The 17429-nt window shown below is 38.6% G+C and overlaps 1 protein-coding gene across 2 annotated transcripts in view; it reads left to right on the forward strand.

The window, feature by feature from the left end:
• The first annotated feature begins 361 nt into the window (after nucleotides 1–361).
• The window catches only part of CPED1 (cadherin like and PC-esterase domain containing 1), a 295598-nt gene continuing 278530 nt past the window's right edge, over nucleotides 362–17429 (forward strand). For both annotated transcript variants that reach the window (XM_061197986.1, XM_061197987.1), the window contains exon 1: nucleotides 362–1298. In XM_061197986.1, the coding sequence (XP_061053969.1) occupies nucleotides 1050–1298 (249 nt within the window). In that variant the 5' untranslated portion in view covers nucleotides 362–1049. The remainder of the gene's footprint in view (nucleotides 1299–17429) is intronic.

The raw sequence follows: 17429 nt of genomic DNA on the forward strand, positions 1-17429 counted from the left end.
TCCAGTCTGGGGAAGCCCACCCTTTCTGATCCTGGGCTAACAGCGCGCTCCGGCCGCCCCCGAGGACCGAAGAGCCCGGGCCTTAGCCCCGCCCCCTCGCCGGACAGTGGCTGCGCTGCCCGAGGGCCCCGCGCCCGGCGCCCGGCGCTCTGCTCCCCGCTCCCCTCCGCGAGTGCGGCCGGCGCGCGCGTGTGGCTCCGTGTGCCTGCGTGAGTGTGTCCGTGGGTGGGAAATGAATTGGAGTCATACGACTGGGTGTTTCCTTCCGAGTGGTTTTGATCAGCAATCCATTAGGGGATCATGGAAACTTTTTTTTTCTGGCTAAAAGGATGAAAACTGAGTAAGTACGTAGAACTTTGTACTTGAAACGGAATGGAACAAATACAAGCCAAATCCTGCGGATGGTAACCATGTCCCTTCAGACCCTGTATTCCCTTTTTCTGTTAAAAGCCGTGAAGGCTTACAGGAAAGTGGCAGTTTAAAACGGAATGAAGGGAAGCAGTTAAGAAACATGAAAGGCTGAAAGCAGGACAGCTTTAAAACCGGAGGAAAAATGAGGAACTGTTAAGGCAAGCTGGCCCGCCTCCAGCTGTGCAACAGGCACTTTGGTTTAAACCTATTGCGTCCTCCGGTGCTGTTTTTAGACTCCAGATTTACTTTGGTGTTGTTTCTCTTTTCCTGTGAAGCTTTTACTGTGAGCTTAAGGATGTTGTGAAAAATAAGGCATTACCGGAAGCAACAGTTTGACAGCCTGGGGTACGCTCAGGTTATTAGTTACAACTATTATTATTTTGATGTCTTTTTTTAACCGAGGCCAACCACTTTTTACTGTCATCCATGGAAGGGCTCTTATTAACCGCCTCAGACTTTTGGGACCGATGATTCTTTGGCAGGATACTTCGGAAAGTTCTTAAGTGGGGATGGAGCTATCTTGATTTGATTTAAGTTGTGGAAAAAGAAGACAGATTTGTGTTTTTCATGCTGACAAAAAATAGCTGCTATGACTTTTCCGGCAACGTGGACAGGGGCCAAGTGAAGCTGAACTGGTCATGGTCTGTCGTCCAGTGTTCCTTTGTCGTCGGCGATTTTGCCCCCGGCCCTTCTTGGTGGGCTTGGTGGTGGCAATCTGTCTCTTCTACCAGACCCTGACATTCCGGGGGGCAAGGAAGCTCACAGCGGCTGTCCCTGAGGCTGCCCCAAACACACCCACCGAAACCCAGGCAAGCAGATGCCAGGAAGGATTCTCCCTGGACAAGCAGTGCTTACTTCTCTCCGATAAGGCACAGGAAGTCAGAAAGGTAAGGCGGTCATAAGCTTAACCTTGACATTTTCTGCAAAGATAGCAGTCTGCCTCTCTCTGTCCCTTCTGTCAGACTAAAATTAACTTCCATGAGGTCTGAAAAGGATCCAGAGTATACACAGTCCAGACAGTGACCTTATGACAGTGAAACACATGTTAGCTTAAACTTCTTACATTTACTTCCAGAGAGTCCTGGTCATTATTTTATCTCTCAGAATTTCACTTCATTTCAGCTAAATGAAATAGACAATTTGGAGGAGATGGGAATGATGTGAATTCTTTCTAAAATACTGGGATTCTGAGAGATCTGAAGATTTACAGTTCAGGAACAAAAATCAAATATTCATAAAATTTGGTAAACGTTGAGTGTCTCTTTCCTCAAGGCAGTCAGTATGAGTGGTCAGACCATTCCAGACTTGAAGTTACTGCAAAATTACATTTTATAATGGGTTAAGTCTATTTGTCACATTTCTAAAGCAATATATTTATTTTTTTGAAGCATTTAAAAAGTAGTATAATAGGCTTCTTCAAAAGAATTGACACTGCATTTTATTGCTTATAGAATTAGAAAAATACAGATTATTCTATACTTATACTATTCTAATTAACTTTACTAATCTTACTTGTCAAATGTTGGAAAAACACAAAACACGTGTAAATACACAGAATTTCTATTTTAATATACCACTCTGTTCATGCCTGTTAGTGAAATGAAGACCTTTAAAATAATCCAGTCTAGAAAAGAAACAGAAAAACACACACAGATATTCATGATAGCAAAACCACTGATTTCTATGCTACAGCGATAGTATAGCAAGATAATTTAGGAATCTGTAAGTACTATCTTATATCTACAGTAGATTTAGGTAGGTCCTATGATCATGGTTAGTGTTTGGAGCAGAATTTCTTGTTGAATACCAACACTTACTGCTACCATTATTGCTAACACCACACCATCTTGTTTTAAAAATTCTTTTATGTATTTCATTTCAGACTCATAACCCTTTGAGCTAGGTAAGATAGGTATGATGACACTCAAAGATGTTTAGGCAGACCACATTATGACATACATGGTACATCCATCTGGTTCCTACTGCAGGGAAGATGCTCTAGATAAAAGTAAATTCAAAGCTCTGATAACAATTTGTGAAACCACAGCTGTAAGAACTTACTGAAATACGAGATAATATCAGGTTTGAACAAAGAAAATGTGAAGACTTTTGAGTGATTGAGTGACTTATTTTATCAACAATGTCAAGAAATATCTTGACCAAGAAATAGGACAAAAAAGCAGATAATATCCCTAGAAACACATCGAGATGAAACTTCAACGGCAAGTGTGAATCAAATATTAAATTAATTGAAGAATTTATATTTTTTGTTAATTTATACCAGCATTAACTTAACTCTTATCTACATTTTTAATACATCAAATTTATGATGGGTGTAAACTATGACTTTAAAAGTCACTTCTTGTTTGTTTCCAATAAGTATAATTTCTTTAAAAATATTTGAGACGGTTTTGCTCTTTAAGTATCTAAAATTTTTGCTAAGAACTTTGGACAAAAAGGTTTTTATTCATTAACTTACGGCCTTTCTTACTCACTACCTGACTTTACGGTGACTCCTGTTTTTGCCTGTAACTTAGGCATATGTTAACTGTTATTTGTAGGCTGTCACAGAAAATTCCATTTCAGCTTTGGACCTCCTGCCACTTATAAACCATCTGAAACTTATTGGCTGCTCGTGTAAAACATTCACTCTAGAATGTTCTTCACAAAAAATGCCTAACACATGATGATTTTTTTCCACAGTCTTAAATATTTTAACTGTAAGCAAGATTCTGAAGTCACAATTATAGTTCAGAAGCTCGGTGGATATGAAAACTGAATTTCCAAACATTTGCCATGTACCTCTATTTTCAACTTAACTTGGGCCAGCCTTTGGTTTAGAGCCAGTTTTTATTAGACAGAAAGTATCATGTGGAAGTTAGTTAAAATCCAATATAAATTAGTTCTCCTTGTGATATATGTTCCAGAAAAGAATCAAATAATAATTCCTTTCTGAAGATTAAATATTCTTTCAGACAGCTAAAGTGAAGAAAGAAATGTGTTTGGAGTACATACATAGATCCTTCTCAAAAACAGCTACTTAAGAAGTTCATTAAAAAGATAACTGATAAGATGCTACCTAGATTTTCCTCAAGACCTAAAATATAGCTTTTTAGGCATTTTATAGAAGATGCATTGTTTCTATCTATAAATTTTGGGTTTTGTTATTACTTTTATTGGCAAACCAAAATATTCATTTTACTAGCGCTTTCCCTTACTTGTATCCATCCATCTTTAGGTGATTTTTAAAGTTACCTAAAACAGCTGGTTTTGACCTAAGGTTCATGGATTCCAGAAAGTATTTGGATGTATAAGATGTCTACCAAACCCAAGCATTTTATGCAAAAAAATGTGTGTACATGTATGTGCTGTTCTCTGGGAAAAACTATGATCCTCTTCAGATATTCAAACCTAAAGAAACACTAGGAAATAAGAAAATGCTTAAAAAGCAGTACATTTCAACTTTAATTGCCCCTTCAGGAAGTGTAAGTTGGGTCTGAGTTTATAAATCTAAAAAAGGAAAAAAAATCTTAACGAATCCACTTGAGGACATTTGAAAAACGATTTCAGTGAATGCTGTAGTGTCTGCAGGGCTAAACATTCTGAAACCGAAGTATACTCATAGAGTATTTCTCGAATCATAGTTTTCATACTTTCATGAATAAGCAATAAGTATTTCCCAGTTGTTTTGGTTGTAGTTGTTTCTAAGAGAGGACCTTTTGTGCTTTACCAGCCAAGTAACGAGAGTGTTCTATAGTAGCAAATATTTAAAGGTAAGTGACTGTGCTCTTTACACCTTTGTAATTGGGATCTGGTTCAATGTCTAAAACTGTTTTCAGCACAGATTGAGATCATGGTATGGTATATGCCAACTTTCCATAGTGAAGAAGTGCTCTCCCTCCTCTGGCCAAATTTTAATTCTTTTTTCCATTTGAGCTTTACAAAGACCCTTGCTAAGCAGAAGTACTTTTGTCATTTCTTCTGGGTTTTCTCCCAGTATTAGCTGCTTGTGCTGTGTCTTAAAATTACTTCAACTTAATATATAAACTGAAGACAATTTCAGTTATCTTCACTGAAGTAAGTCACACAATAGATTTATTTATTTTCCTAGAATCTAACATTTCAATATTCCATAACATAGGAAGCACATTAAATTATAAACAGACACGATGGAAGAAAATTTCCTTGATAAATCCTTCTTTAATGGAAACTTAGCTCTTTGGGGAGTATATTTGTACTCACCATAGCCATGTGTTTCTGATTATCTCTTGTTGATGTTCCACAAGGAGACTATTTCTTTGTTGTTTGACTCTTTGTTTTCCATTTCTTCTTGACTATTTTCAGTGACAGTTCCCTACAACTACTCTCCCAGTGTCCAACCATACACCAATGCAGATAAGTGAATGTTTTCACTACAAATTCTTTTTATTTAATGTTTCTGTTTCTAATGCATAATATATTTAACATTTGAAAATTCTAAAAATTACTTGTTTAGCCTAGGTTTTCCAGAAACAGAACCTATGGTAAACACTTAGATGATGACATTTTATTGGTTGGTGCAATCCCAGGAATATGAGAGAGGGGGAAATAAAGAAAGAAGGAGAGCGAACACAAATGGGTGAATTATTGGGAGACATTTCCAGAGAGGCTGTATTAAACTACTGCATCTCAGAACAGGCACCGGGGGAAAAGGGCAAGAAGGACAAGCAATTTATCTCTCTCCTGGCTTTCTCTTTCTTCCGTTTTTCATTGGTTAGAATTGGTCCCATGCTACCTCTAAGTAGTGTTGCATGGACTCTCTGGGTGGCCATGGGGGAGCCAGGGCCTCGGTGGGTGCAGTGCTGCCAGGTAAAAGCGGGGTGGACCCTCCTTTCAATCTGTAATGTGCATAGGAGTGTCCAGGTCTCTGGTGGGCACGGTGGTGAAAAGTGTCCATAGCTTTATGATCACAACAATGCCATGAGTAATGCCCTTTGGAGGGGTAGGGCAGGGTGATCTAGTGTCTGATCCAGTAGTTGTGCTAATTTTGCTTTCTAAAATCCACAGAGAGCTTCTAAATATGTTCCTACTCTTGGGAAATAGCATCACTTTCTTTAAATGAAATATTTGTAACTAAAACCCCTTCCTTCATCTTTACCTTTTCTCCTTCTCATCCCTTTCATTCATTCATTCATTTTCTTCATTTATTTAGTAAATATTTGTTGAACAATTTATACTTGCCAGACACTGTGTCAGGTACTGGTGATACAGAAATATACAGCACTGTGAGACAGACAAGTAAATAAATAGAATGTTAGGGAATCCATAACTTTAAGACAACATTTTGAAAGACGAGAAGGAACTAGAAAGGGTAGAGAAAGAAAACAGTATTACAAGCAGAAAACACCGCATTCGCAAAGAAGAAATTAACGAGCGTGTGTGTGTGTGTGTGTGTGTGTGTGTGTGTGTGTGTGTAATGTGTTGAGGAAAGCAGAGCAAGAAGGCAAATAGATGAAGTAGAGAGTTCAGCAGGATCTAGATGTCGGAAATGTGGGCATGATAAGGAGTGTAGTTTCTGTCCTGAAGGCAACAGGGAACCCCCAAAGAATGAAAAGCAAAATGTGGCACGAATAGAGAGAACACTCCAGAATGCACATTGCAGAATGGACTGGAGGGGATTGAATTGAAGGCAGACAGACCAGTTGAGATGCTGTTTTAGAGATGGGAGTGGTGCGGCTGCAAGCCAAGGAATCCCAAAGCTTGCCAGCAAACCACCAGACGCTCAGAAGAGGCCAGGAAGGATTCCTCTACAGGTTTCAGGGGTAGCATGGCACTGCTGACACCTTGATTTCTGGCTTCTAGCCTCCAGAATTGTGAGACAATACATTTCTGTTGCTTTAAACCACTCAGTGTGTGGTACTCTGTAATGGCAGCCCTGGGAAACTAATAAAATTGGGGAGGCAGAATGGTTCAGCACGTGAGCTCTCAAGTAAAATTAATAGCACTTGTTACCTTGCTACCTTGGGAACATTTCTTGACCTCTTCAGGATTTTGTTTCCTCACCTGAAAATGCATATATTATCATCTTACAAGGCTACCATGAAGCTTAAATGAGAGAAATCATGTGAAGCACTTGAAGTGTCTGGCGGGTAGGAAGTGCTCAGTTAGTTTTAACTATATTGATAATTATTATTTAATCTCTTTGAGGATTTACCCATCTCTGTAGTTTCTATAGACCCTAACATTTGGCCTTCCCAAAGTAGGTGAGCAATGAGTTATTGCTGCAATGAACGTAAGTACTTGGGTAAGGAGAGTCTGAGATGAAAGGTACATTGAGTTTCTCTCCCTGTTCTCCAGCCTCTAAACTATTGCCTTTTCACAGTAAAATGAGCCTTTAGAACCAAGAGAAAACCTAGGTAGGATGATATGTCACTCAGAGTGAGGCCTGCTCATCTCTAAGCAAGGTCTTCAGTTTGGGCTGAATTTTTTTTTTTAAGTTTACGATGCTAGCACTATCCGCATGTTATAGCTGAGGATGTGGAGAGATGAGTTGGCTGTAGAGTAGGGGAAAGAGGTTAAGATTTTTGACCCTGAATAAATATTTATCTATTTGTTTACTCTCTGTCTCCCTACATAGAATATAAGCACCTTAACAGCAAGGACTTTATTTGACTGGTTTATTGCTACATCCCCGGTGCCAAAACAGTATCTGACATCTAATGAGCACTGAAAAAATATCTAGTCAATGAATGAATAAATAAATGAATCATGAGTTTAAGGGTCAGAGACAGTCCTCTTTAAAGCAGAGGCCGGGAGATGAGAGGAACTCCTCCCCTCTCTCTTTTTCCCTTCACTGAACTCTCAGGTCCTCCACTCCGTCTTTTCCCTGTACCAATATTCCTCGAAGTCCTTCCTGTACCATTTCTTGCACCTTTGCCTAGTGTAACGATCTTGCATTTTGCTACATTGAATTTGCTTCATCAGTTATTATACATCTCTCTTCTTCTCTTTAGCTCATTTGTCTCTTTGGGATTCTTCTCCTCTAAATAAACATCCTCAAGTATCTACCATAAATTACAAAACAAAAAATCCTCTCCTAACCTATATGCCTTGCTAAATACTTCGCATCCCTCTTGGCTTCTCTGTCACCATCAGTTAACCCCTCTTTGTCTCAAGCAATTTCCATTTTTTTAACAGATTCTGCCAAAAATTGAGGCTTTCCTTTTACATGTTTTTATATTTTAACCAGATTTGGATGTAAATATTCTAAAATAGTGCTGATGGCATCTAAACACAGAGGTCTATGTATAGGAGGCTCTCAGGAGATGTTGTCAGCCTACTAACAGGTATATGATTTTCCTAGAATTGTTTGCTCATTAAATGATGAGCATTTAATGCTTGTGGATTTCTCTGAGATAGTTTTTTTGTTTGTTTTTATTAATCTACTTGCATATATTTTATTTTTTGATGTTTTTCTTATTAGTTATCTATTTTATACATATTAGTATATATATATGTCAATACCAATCTCCCAATTCATCCCACCACCAGCCCCCCACCCCGCTTTCCCCACTTGGTGTCCATACGTTTGTTCTCTACACATGTGTCGCTATTTCTGCCTTGAAAACCGGTTCATCTGTACCATTTTTTTAGATTCCACATATATGTGTTAATATACGATATTTGTTTTTCTCTTTCTGACTTACTTCACTCTGTATGACAGTCTCTAGGTCCATCCACGTCTCTACAAATGACCGAATTTCATTCCTTTTTATGGCTGAGTAATATTCCATTGTATATATGTACCACATCTTCTTTATCCATTCATCTGTCGATGGACACTTAAGTTGCTTCCATGTCCTGGCTATTGTAAATAGTGCTGCGATGAACATTGGGGTGCATGTGACTTTTTGAATTATGGTTTTCTCTGGGTATATGCCCAGTAGTGGGATTGCTAGGTCATATGGTAATTCTATTTTTAATTTTTTAAGGAACCTCCATACTGTTCTCCATAGTGGCTGTATCAACTTGCATTCCCATCAACAGTGTATGAGAGTTTCCTTTTCTCCACACCCTCTCCATTATTTACTGTTTGTCAATTTTTTGTTGATGGCCATTCTGACTGGTGTGAGGTGATACCTCATTGTGGTTCTGATTTGCATTTCTCTAATAATTAGTGATGTTGAGCAGCTTTTCATGTGCCTCTTGGCTATCTGTATGTCTTCTTTGGAGAAATATCTATTTAGGTTTTCTGCTCATTTTTTGATTGGGTTGGTTGTTTTTTTAATATTGAGCTGCATGAGCTGTTTATATATTTTGGAGATCAATCCTTTGTCCGTTGATTCGTTTGCAAATATTTTCTCCCATTCTGAGGGTTCTCTTTTCGTCTTGTTTATGGTTTCCTTTGCTGTGCAAAAGCTTTTAAGTTTCATTAGGTCCCATTTGTTTATTTTTGTTTTTATTTCCATTACTCTAGGAGGTGGGTCAAAAAGATCTTGCTTGATTTATGTAAAAGAGTGTTCTTCCTGTGTTTTCCTCTAAGAGTTTTATGGTGTCCGGTCTTACATTTAGGTCTTTAATGCATTTTGAGTTTATTTTTGTGTATGGTGTTAGGGAATGTTCTAATTTCATTCTTTTAAATGAAGCTGTCCAGTTTTCCCAGCACCCCTTATTGAAGAGACTGTCTTTTTTCCATTGTATATCCTTGCCTCCTTTGTCATAGATTAGTTGACCATAGGTGCGTGGATTTATCTCTGGGCTTTCTATCCTGTTCCATTGATCTATATTTCTGTTTTTGTGCCAGTACCATATTGTCTTGATTACTGTAGCTTTGTAGTATAGTCTGAAGTCAGGGAGTCTAATTCCTCCAGCTCCGTTTTCTTCCCTCAAGATTGCTTTGGCTATTTGGGGTCCTTTGTGTCTCCATACAAATTTTAAGATTTTTTGTTCTAGTTCTGTAAGAAATGCCATTGGTAATTTGATGGGAATTGCATTGAATCTGTAGGTTGCTTTGGGTAGTATAGTCATTTTCAAAATGTTGGTTCTTCCAGTCAAAGAACATGGTATATCTCTCCATCTGTTTGTGTCATCTTTGATTTCTTTCATCAATGTCTTACGGTTTTCTGAGTACAGGTCTTTTACCTCCTTAGGTAGGTTTATTCCTAGGTATTTTATTCTTTTTGTTGCAATGGTGAATGGGATTGTTTTCTTAATTTCTCTTTCTGATCTTTCGTTGTTAGTGTCTAGGAATGCAAGAGATTTCTGTGCATTAATTTTGTATCCTGAAACTTTACCAGATTCATTGATTAGCTCTAGTAGTTTTCTGGTGGCATCTTGAGGATTCTCTATGTATAGTATCATGTCATCTGCAAACAGTGACAGTTTTACGTCTTCTTTTCCAATTTGTATTCCTTTTATTTCTTTTTCTTCTCTGATTGCCATGGCTAGGACTTACAATACTATGTTGAGTAATAGTGGTGAGAGTGGACATCCTTGTCTTGTTGCTGATCTTAGAGGAAATGCTTTCAGTTTTTCACCATTGGGAATGATGTTTGCTGTGGGTTTTTCATATATGGCCTTTATTATGTTGAGGTAGTTTCCCTCTATGCCCACTTTCTGGAGAGTTTTTATCGTAAATGGGTGTTGAATTTTGTCAAAAGCTTTTTCTGCATCTATTGAGATGGTCATATGGTTATTATTCTTCAATTTGTTAATATGGTGTATCACATTGATTGATTTGCGTATATTAAAGAATCCTTGCATCCCTGGGATAACTCCCACTTGATCATGGTGTATGATCCTTTTAATGTGTTGTTGGATTCTGTTTACTAGTATTCTGTTGAGGATTTTTGCGTCTATATTCATCAGTGATATTGGTCTCTAATTTCCTTTTTTTGTAGTATCTTTGTCTGGTTTTGGTATCAGGGTGATGGTGGCCTCATTGAATGAGTTTGGGAGTGTTCCTTCCTCTGCAATTTTTTGGAAGAGTTTGAGAAGGTTGGGTGTTAGTTCTTCTCTAAATGTTTGATAGAATTCACCTGTGAAGCCATCTGGACCTGGGCTTTTGTTTGTTGGAAGATTTTTAATCCCAGTTTCAATTTCATTACTTGTGATTGCTCTGTTCATATTTTCTATTTCTTCCTGGTTCAGGTTTGGAAGGTTATACCTGTCTAAGAATTTGTCCATTTCTTCCCGGTTGTCCCTTTTATTGGCATAGAGTTGCTTGTAGTAGTCTCTTAGGATGGTTTGTATTTCTGCGGTGTCCATTGTAACTTCTCCTTTTTCATTTCTAATATCATTGATTTTAGTCCTCTCCCTCTTTTTCTTGATGAGTCTGGCTAACGGTTTATCAATTTTGTTTATCTTCTCAAAGAACCAGCTTTTAGTTTTAGTGACTTTTGCTCTTGTTTTCTTTGTTTCTATTTCATTTATTTCTGCTCTGATCTTTATGATTTCTTTCCTTCTACTAACTTTGGGTTTTGTTTGTTCTTCTTTCTCTAGTTCCTTTAGGTGTAAGGTTAGATTGTTTATTTGAGATTTTTCTTGTTTCTTGAGGTAGGTCTGTATAGCTATAAACTTCCCTCTTAGAACAGCTTTTGCTGCATCCCATAGGTTTTGGATCATCGTGTTTTCATTGTCATTTGTCTCGAGGTATTTTTTGATTTCCTCTTTGATTTCTTCAGTGATCTCTTGGTTTTTTAGTAACGTATTGTTTAGCCTCCATGTGTTTGTGTTTTTTACGTTTTTTTCCCTGTGATTCATTTCTAATCTCATAGCGTTGTGGTCAGAAAAGATGCTTGATATGATTTCAGTTTTCTTAAATTTACTGAGGCTTGATTTGTGACCCAAGATGTGTTCTATCCTGGAGAATGTTCCGTGCACACTTGAGAAGAAAGCGTAATCTGCTGGTTTTGGATGGGATGTCCTATAAATATCAATTAAATCTATCTGGTCTATTGTGTCATTTAAAGCTTCTGTTTCCTTATTTATTTTCATTTTGGATGACCTGTCCATTGGTGTAAGTGAGGTGTTAAAGTCCCCCCACTATTATTGTGTTACTGTCGATTTCCTCTTTTATAGCTGTTAGCAGTTGCCTTATGTATTGAGGTGCTCTTATATTGGGTGCATATATATTTATAATTGTTATATCTTCTTCTTGGATTGATCCCTTGATCATTATGTAGTGTCCTTCCTTGTCTCTTGTAACATTCTTTATTTTAAAGTTTATTTTATCTGATATGAGTATTGCTACTCCAGCTTTCTTTTGATTTCCATTTGCATGGAATATCTTTTTCCATCCCCTCACTTTCAGTCTGTATGTGTCCCTAGGTCTGAAGTGGGTCTCTTGTAGACAGCATATATATGGGTCTTGTTTTTGTATCCATTCAGCAAGCCTGTGTCTTTTGGTTGGAACATTTAATCCATTCACGTTTAAGGTAATTATCGCTATGTATGTTCCTATGACCATTTTCTTAATTGTTTTGGGTTTGTTTTTGTAGGTCCTTTTCTTCTCGTGTGTTTCCCACTTAGAGAAGTTCCTTTAGCATCTGTTGTAGAGCTGGTTTGGTGGTGCTGAATTCTCTTAGCTTTTGCTTGTCTGTAAAGCTTTTGATTTCTCCATCAAATCTGAATGAGATCCTGGCAGGGTAGAGTAATCTTGGTTGTCGGTTCTTCCCTTTCATCACTTTAAGTATATCATGCCACTCCCTTCTGGCTTGTAGAGTTTCTGCTGAGAAATCAGCTGTTAACCTTATGGGAGTTCTCATGTGTGTTATTTGTCGTTTTTCCCTTATTGCTTTCAATAATTTTTCTTTGTCTTTAATTTTTGTCAATTTGATTACTATGTGTCTCGGCATGTTTCTCCTTGGGTTTTTCCTGCCTGGGACTCTCTGCGCTTCCTGGACTTGGGTGGCTATTTCCTTTCCCATGTTAGGGAAGTTTTTGACTATAATCTCTTCAAATATTTTCTTGTGTCCTTTCTCTCTCTCTTCTCCTTCTGGGACCCCTATAATGTGAATGTTGGTGTGTTTAATGGTGTCCCAGAGGTCTCTTAGGCTGTCTTCATTTCTTTGCATTCTTTTTTCTTATTCTGTTCCGTGGCAGTGAATTACACCATTCTGTCTTCCAGGTCACTTATCTGTTCTTCCGCTTCAGTTATTCTGCTGTTGATTCTGTCTAGTGTATTTTTCATTTCAGTTATTGTATTGTTCATCTCTGTTTATTTGTTCTTTAATTCTTCTAGGTCTTTGTTAAACCTTTCTTGCATCTTCTCAATCTTTGCCTCTATTCTTTTTCCGAGGTCCTGGATCATCCTCACTATCATTATTCTGAATTCTTTTTCTGGAAGATTGCCTATCTCCACTTCATTTAATTGTTTTTCTGGGGTTTTATCTTGTTCCTTCATCTGCTATGTAGTCCTCTGCCTTTTCATTTTGTGTATCTTTCTGTGAATGTGGTTTTCGTTCCACAGGCTGCAGACTTGTAGTTCTTCTTGCTTCTGCTGTCTGCCCTCTGGTGGATAAGGCTATGTAAGAAGCTTGTGCAAGTTTCCTGATGGGAGGGACTGCTGGTGGGTAGAGCTGGGTGTTGCTCTGGTGGGCAGAGCTCAGTAAAACTTTAATCCCCTTCTCTGCTGATGGGTGGGGCTGAGTTCCCTCCCTGTTGGTTGTTTGGCCTGAGGTGACCCAGCACCGGAGGCTACTGTGTCTTTGGTATGGCTAATGGCAGACTCCAGGAGTGCTCATGCCAATGAGTACTTCCTGGAACTTCTGCTGCCAGTGTCTTTGTCCCACAGTGAGCCACAGCCACCTTCTGCCGCTGCAGGAGACCCTCCAACACTAGCAGGTAGGTCTGGTTCAGTCTCCTATGAGGTCACTGCTCCTTTCCCCTTGGTCCTGATTCACACACTATTTTGTGCAGTCTCTGTTTCCCTCAGTCCTGTCTAAGTCCTGCAATCAAATCCTGCTAGCCTTCAAAGCCTGATTCTCTGGGAATTCCTCCTCCCGTTGCCGGACCCTCAGGTTCGGAAGCCTGACATGGGGCTCAGAACCTTCACTCCAGTAGGTGGACTTCTGTGGTATAATTGTTCTCCAGTTTGTGAGTCACCCACCCAGTGGTTATGGGATTTGATTTTATTGTGATTGCATCCCTCCTACTGTCTCATTGCGGCTTCTCCTTTGTCTTTGGATATGGGGTATCTTTTTTGGTGAGTTCCAGTGTCTTCCTGTCAACGATTGTTTAGCAGTTAATTGTGATTCCGGTGCTCTTACAATAGAGGGGGAGCATACATCCTTCTACTCCGCCATCTTGAACCAATCTCTCTCTGAGATAGTTGGTTAGAGCTATGTTAAATTTTTACAATGAAATATGCACATGGATGAAAAATTGTTCATACTGAGAGAATTTTATACAAATTCGAATTTGCTTACATTAGACAAACTTTAATGAAGTCTTGATGAAGCTCATATTTAAGCAAGTTATGTTACATTTCCTTTGAATCAAGGAATTAATAAGTTTATAGGTGTCATTCTCTCTTGGTTTTTTTTTTTTGCACAATAGTGGCAATAGCCTCTGCCTCTTTCTCTCTGTAAGCAATTCTGTTTCTTGTTCTAATGGAATTGGAAACTCTCATAAGATAAACCCTCTGAAATGGAAACCACTGGATACACTGACATCATAAAAAGTGCTTCCTATTATCAACTTAGAGTCTGTGGCCTTTGGGGTGAAAAGAATGTTTTGGTTTTACTTTTCTGTTTGGTTTCCATTGGATATTTTTTCTAGGGAGCCATTCTCACTAAAAGGATGAGGTCATGTTCTAAAATAGGATTTATGTTCTCTAACAGAAACTATACCATAGTTGGAAATCTGCAAGGTAAAAGTCCTTTGTCAACCTTTGTACTTTACAAAGACTTGTTCAAAATGCAACCCAAAATATCTTGGTTATCAGGCACAGGGTTAAAAAAGGAATATAATGATAGAAGATGCATTGATTGAGTCTTGGTTATATATAAGGATCTTAATGAAAAATATTTATTCAACTTTCAATTAAATTCACTAATAGAGGCTATGGGTACTTAACAGATGAACCAAAGTAATAATTAAGAAGAGCACATGAATTTGAAAGTGCAGAATGGGTCCTATCAACGTGTTCTGAAATAGAACTGCATTTGGTTTCACTAATCCTTACTTGGGGACTCTGAATAGAACCCCCCACCAGTTTGCTTGTACTGCAACCCAATCAGAATAACTCTTTAAGGGAGAGGCTCTGAGACTCTGCATATTGATGGGGAGAACAGACCTGACTATCCCCTGCACGGCTTCTAACCCCAAACCTGTTTAGTATATGGAATAAGCAGTCTAATAGAGCATCAGAATGTTGTGGAACAAACATGGGCTTTCTTAGACATTGGTTCAAATTCCAGATGTGTCATTTACTAGCTATAGCACATAGACAAATTTTACCTAGATTTCTAAACTCTCAATTTTCTCGTTGGAAAAATGAAGCTAATTAAGCCTTACTTGTGAAAACTGAATATGTGTTTGAAAACAGTAAGCATGGTGGCTGACCAGAGTTGGTGTTCAATAAATTTTGGTGTCCTTCTTGCCCCTGAGAAGCTGGGTTTAAGCTCTGACCACAAAAACAAGCACTTTAAATGGCTTATATTTGTTTCAATAATGCACATATAGTACATATTTTTGATCCTCAGCCTATGTGCTTTCTTCGTTATATTTTGCTTAGGCAGATGTTTAAAGCAGTGTGTCCTATACTAACAGTCTGTCACTTTTCTTTTTGACACTCTCAGTGCAGTCAAATGCAGGCACATTCCACTGGTTTTCCAGGGCTGTGCACAATACTTCCTTCTTCTCCCACTCAAGAAAGTGTTTGCCTGCAAGTAGTGGGCATGCAGCACGTGTTCCCTGATTTATAAAGTGTAAATTATTACAAATTTTGATATTTTAATGCTTTTTATAGCCAATATCTTATAACATACCTCACAGCTGATCTTGACAAAAAGAACCCGGTATCTGCTGCCATTCTGACTATGCCTAAGAGAGACATCTGGGGAAGAGTGGCCAATTCAGGATGGGAGAGTCAGGCAAAGGAAAAAGCCTGATGACAATGACTAATCTATGGGAAGAAAGGAGAATTTATTTAAATAGTAATATTGCACCAGGATCCTGGTGTTTCTCGTCGGTTTTGCAATAAGAAAAAGTGGATGGTGTCGGGCTGGTGGTGTAGACTTCTGGAAACCTCCTGAACCACCTGTTAAAGGTCTGTGTACCTGAGGCAGATCCTGCTGTGCCTCACTCACGGTCTCCAGGCAAAAGAGAACACACACAGATGGGGACCTGGAACCAGTGCTGAAAAGTTGAGTGACCATGGACAAGTGACCCTTTGGGGTTCATTTTCATGGACTGCGGCATGTGGGTGGAAATGCCTGTTACCGGGATGATATGGGATCAAATTAGGCACTAATTAGGCAGAATGCTTTGGAAAACATTGAGGTTATAAAAGGCAGGCGACTAAACATTATCACATTTGTTAAAAGATAAACTGAGGCACATTGGAAATTTTAAGACTTTATTTGAGCAGAAGTCGATTCCAATTGGGCAGCACCAAACCCGAAGTGGCTAGGAACACTCCGAGGGCACGAGCCCAGGGAGAGACTTCTACGCAGAAAAGGTGGAAGGAAGCAGAGCAAGGAAACTATCGATTGGCCACAGCTTAAAGCCTCCTTTGCTGCTTGTGATTGGTTGTCCTTAAGTGTCAGTTTCAAAACCTCCACTTTGATTTGCTTATATAGACCACTGGCATTAGAGCCACCTCAGTCTCCAGGCCTACTTGTTCGATTAATTTAACACATCCCAAAGAATAATGCCATGAAAATATTCTCATTGCACTTGGTGCCTCTTGAGGGAGAAGAGTGCATATGTACAGCATAATTGTGAGTACCAGGAATACTCCTTTTTTTTCTTTAAAAACTTATAGTGCGCTGTATAGATGTCAGGTTATACAGTTATTTTTGAAAATGCCACTAGGAGTCCAAATTGGCACTGTCACAGTTGAGTTTCACTGTTTTCTTTAACAAGTGATAGGAAGTATAATAGCATTCCAATAGTTTCAGCCCTAAGCCTGCTTCTTTCCTAGTGGAAAATCTAGCATTAATTTAGCCGAAGTGCACAGATGCCTCAGGAAAAATGGAACAGGAAATTAACTTTTATGTAGCAGGCAGGAACTGCCTGACTTTAGCAAAGTATCAGCCAGAAAGTCGATTTTCATACTGAGCAGTAAACCTTCCCTACTGGACACACCCAGAGGGCAGAAGTGATTTCAAATGGGTTTTTCCTCACTCCTCCATTTATTATTAATTGTTTTTTCCAAGTAAATAGTGAAAATTAGTAACACATCTGAAGCTTCCTACACATAAGCTAAACCTATTTATCCATGTATTTTAGCGCTATACATAAGCTATTTTTAGAGCAGACAGATTTGGAGCAGTTAATTTTCTTTTTCATGGGGGAGTATAGAGGGAAAAAGAGGTAAGCTGATTACTTTTCTTTTAAAGAAACAATGGTTAAAGTAATACTATGTCTGCTTTAAACACACTTGTTTGCTGTAGAGCAGAGAAAATGTATTTGTGAAAATATCTTCTGTCAGAAATAGAAACCTCAAGAAGCTAGAATTGTCTCCTGCTTTTAATATAAAATAACAACACTTTAAAAGGAGCCCTTTTCTGTGATATAAATGGGAGGATGTCTCATCATCCAAAGATGTGCACATGATCTTAAGCACAATTCTTAGCAAAACCCTGAACAAAGTAACCAAGTACTTGCAATAATGTAACCACTCCCAGGGAAGTCTAGCATTTACACAAAACCTTCTAATAAATTACTGGCAGCTAGATCAGGGCAGGGATCAAGTTTACACAATGCCTGGCACATAAAACGTTGAATGAATGGATGAATGGGAACTCGTATAATTCACGCTGTGTGTCCAGTACAGGACTTCCTGTGGTGGCCAGCAGTCCTTAAATTCTTCT

The sequence above is a fragment of the Eubalaena glacialis genome, chromosome 8 (genome assembly GCF_028564815.1).
Source record: "Eubalaena glacialis isolate mEubGla1 chromosome 8, mEubGla1.1.hap2.+ XY, whole genome shotgun sequence".
In the NCBI taxonomy this organism is placed as follows: domain Eukaryota; kingdom Metazoa; phylum Chordata; class Mammalia; order Artiodactyla; family Balaenidae; genus Eubalaena; species Eubalaena glacialis.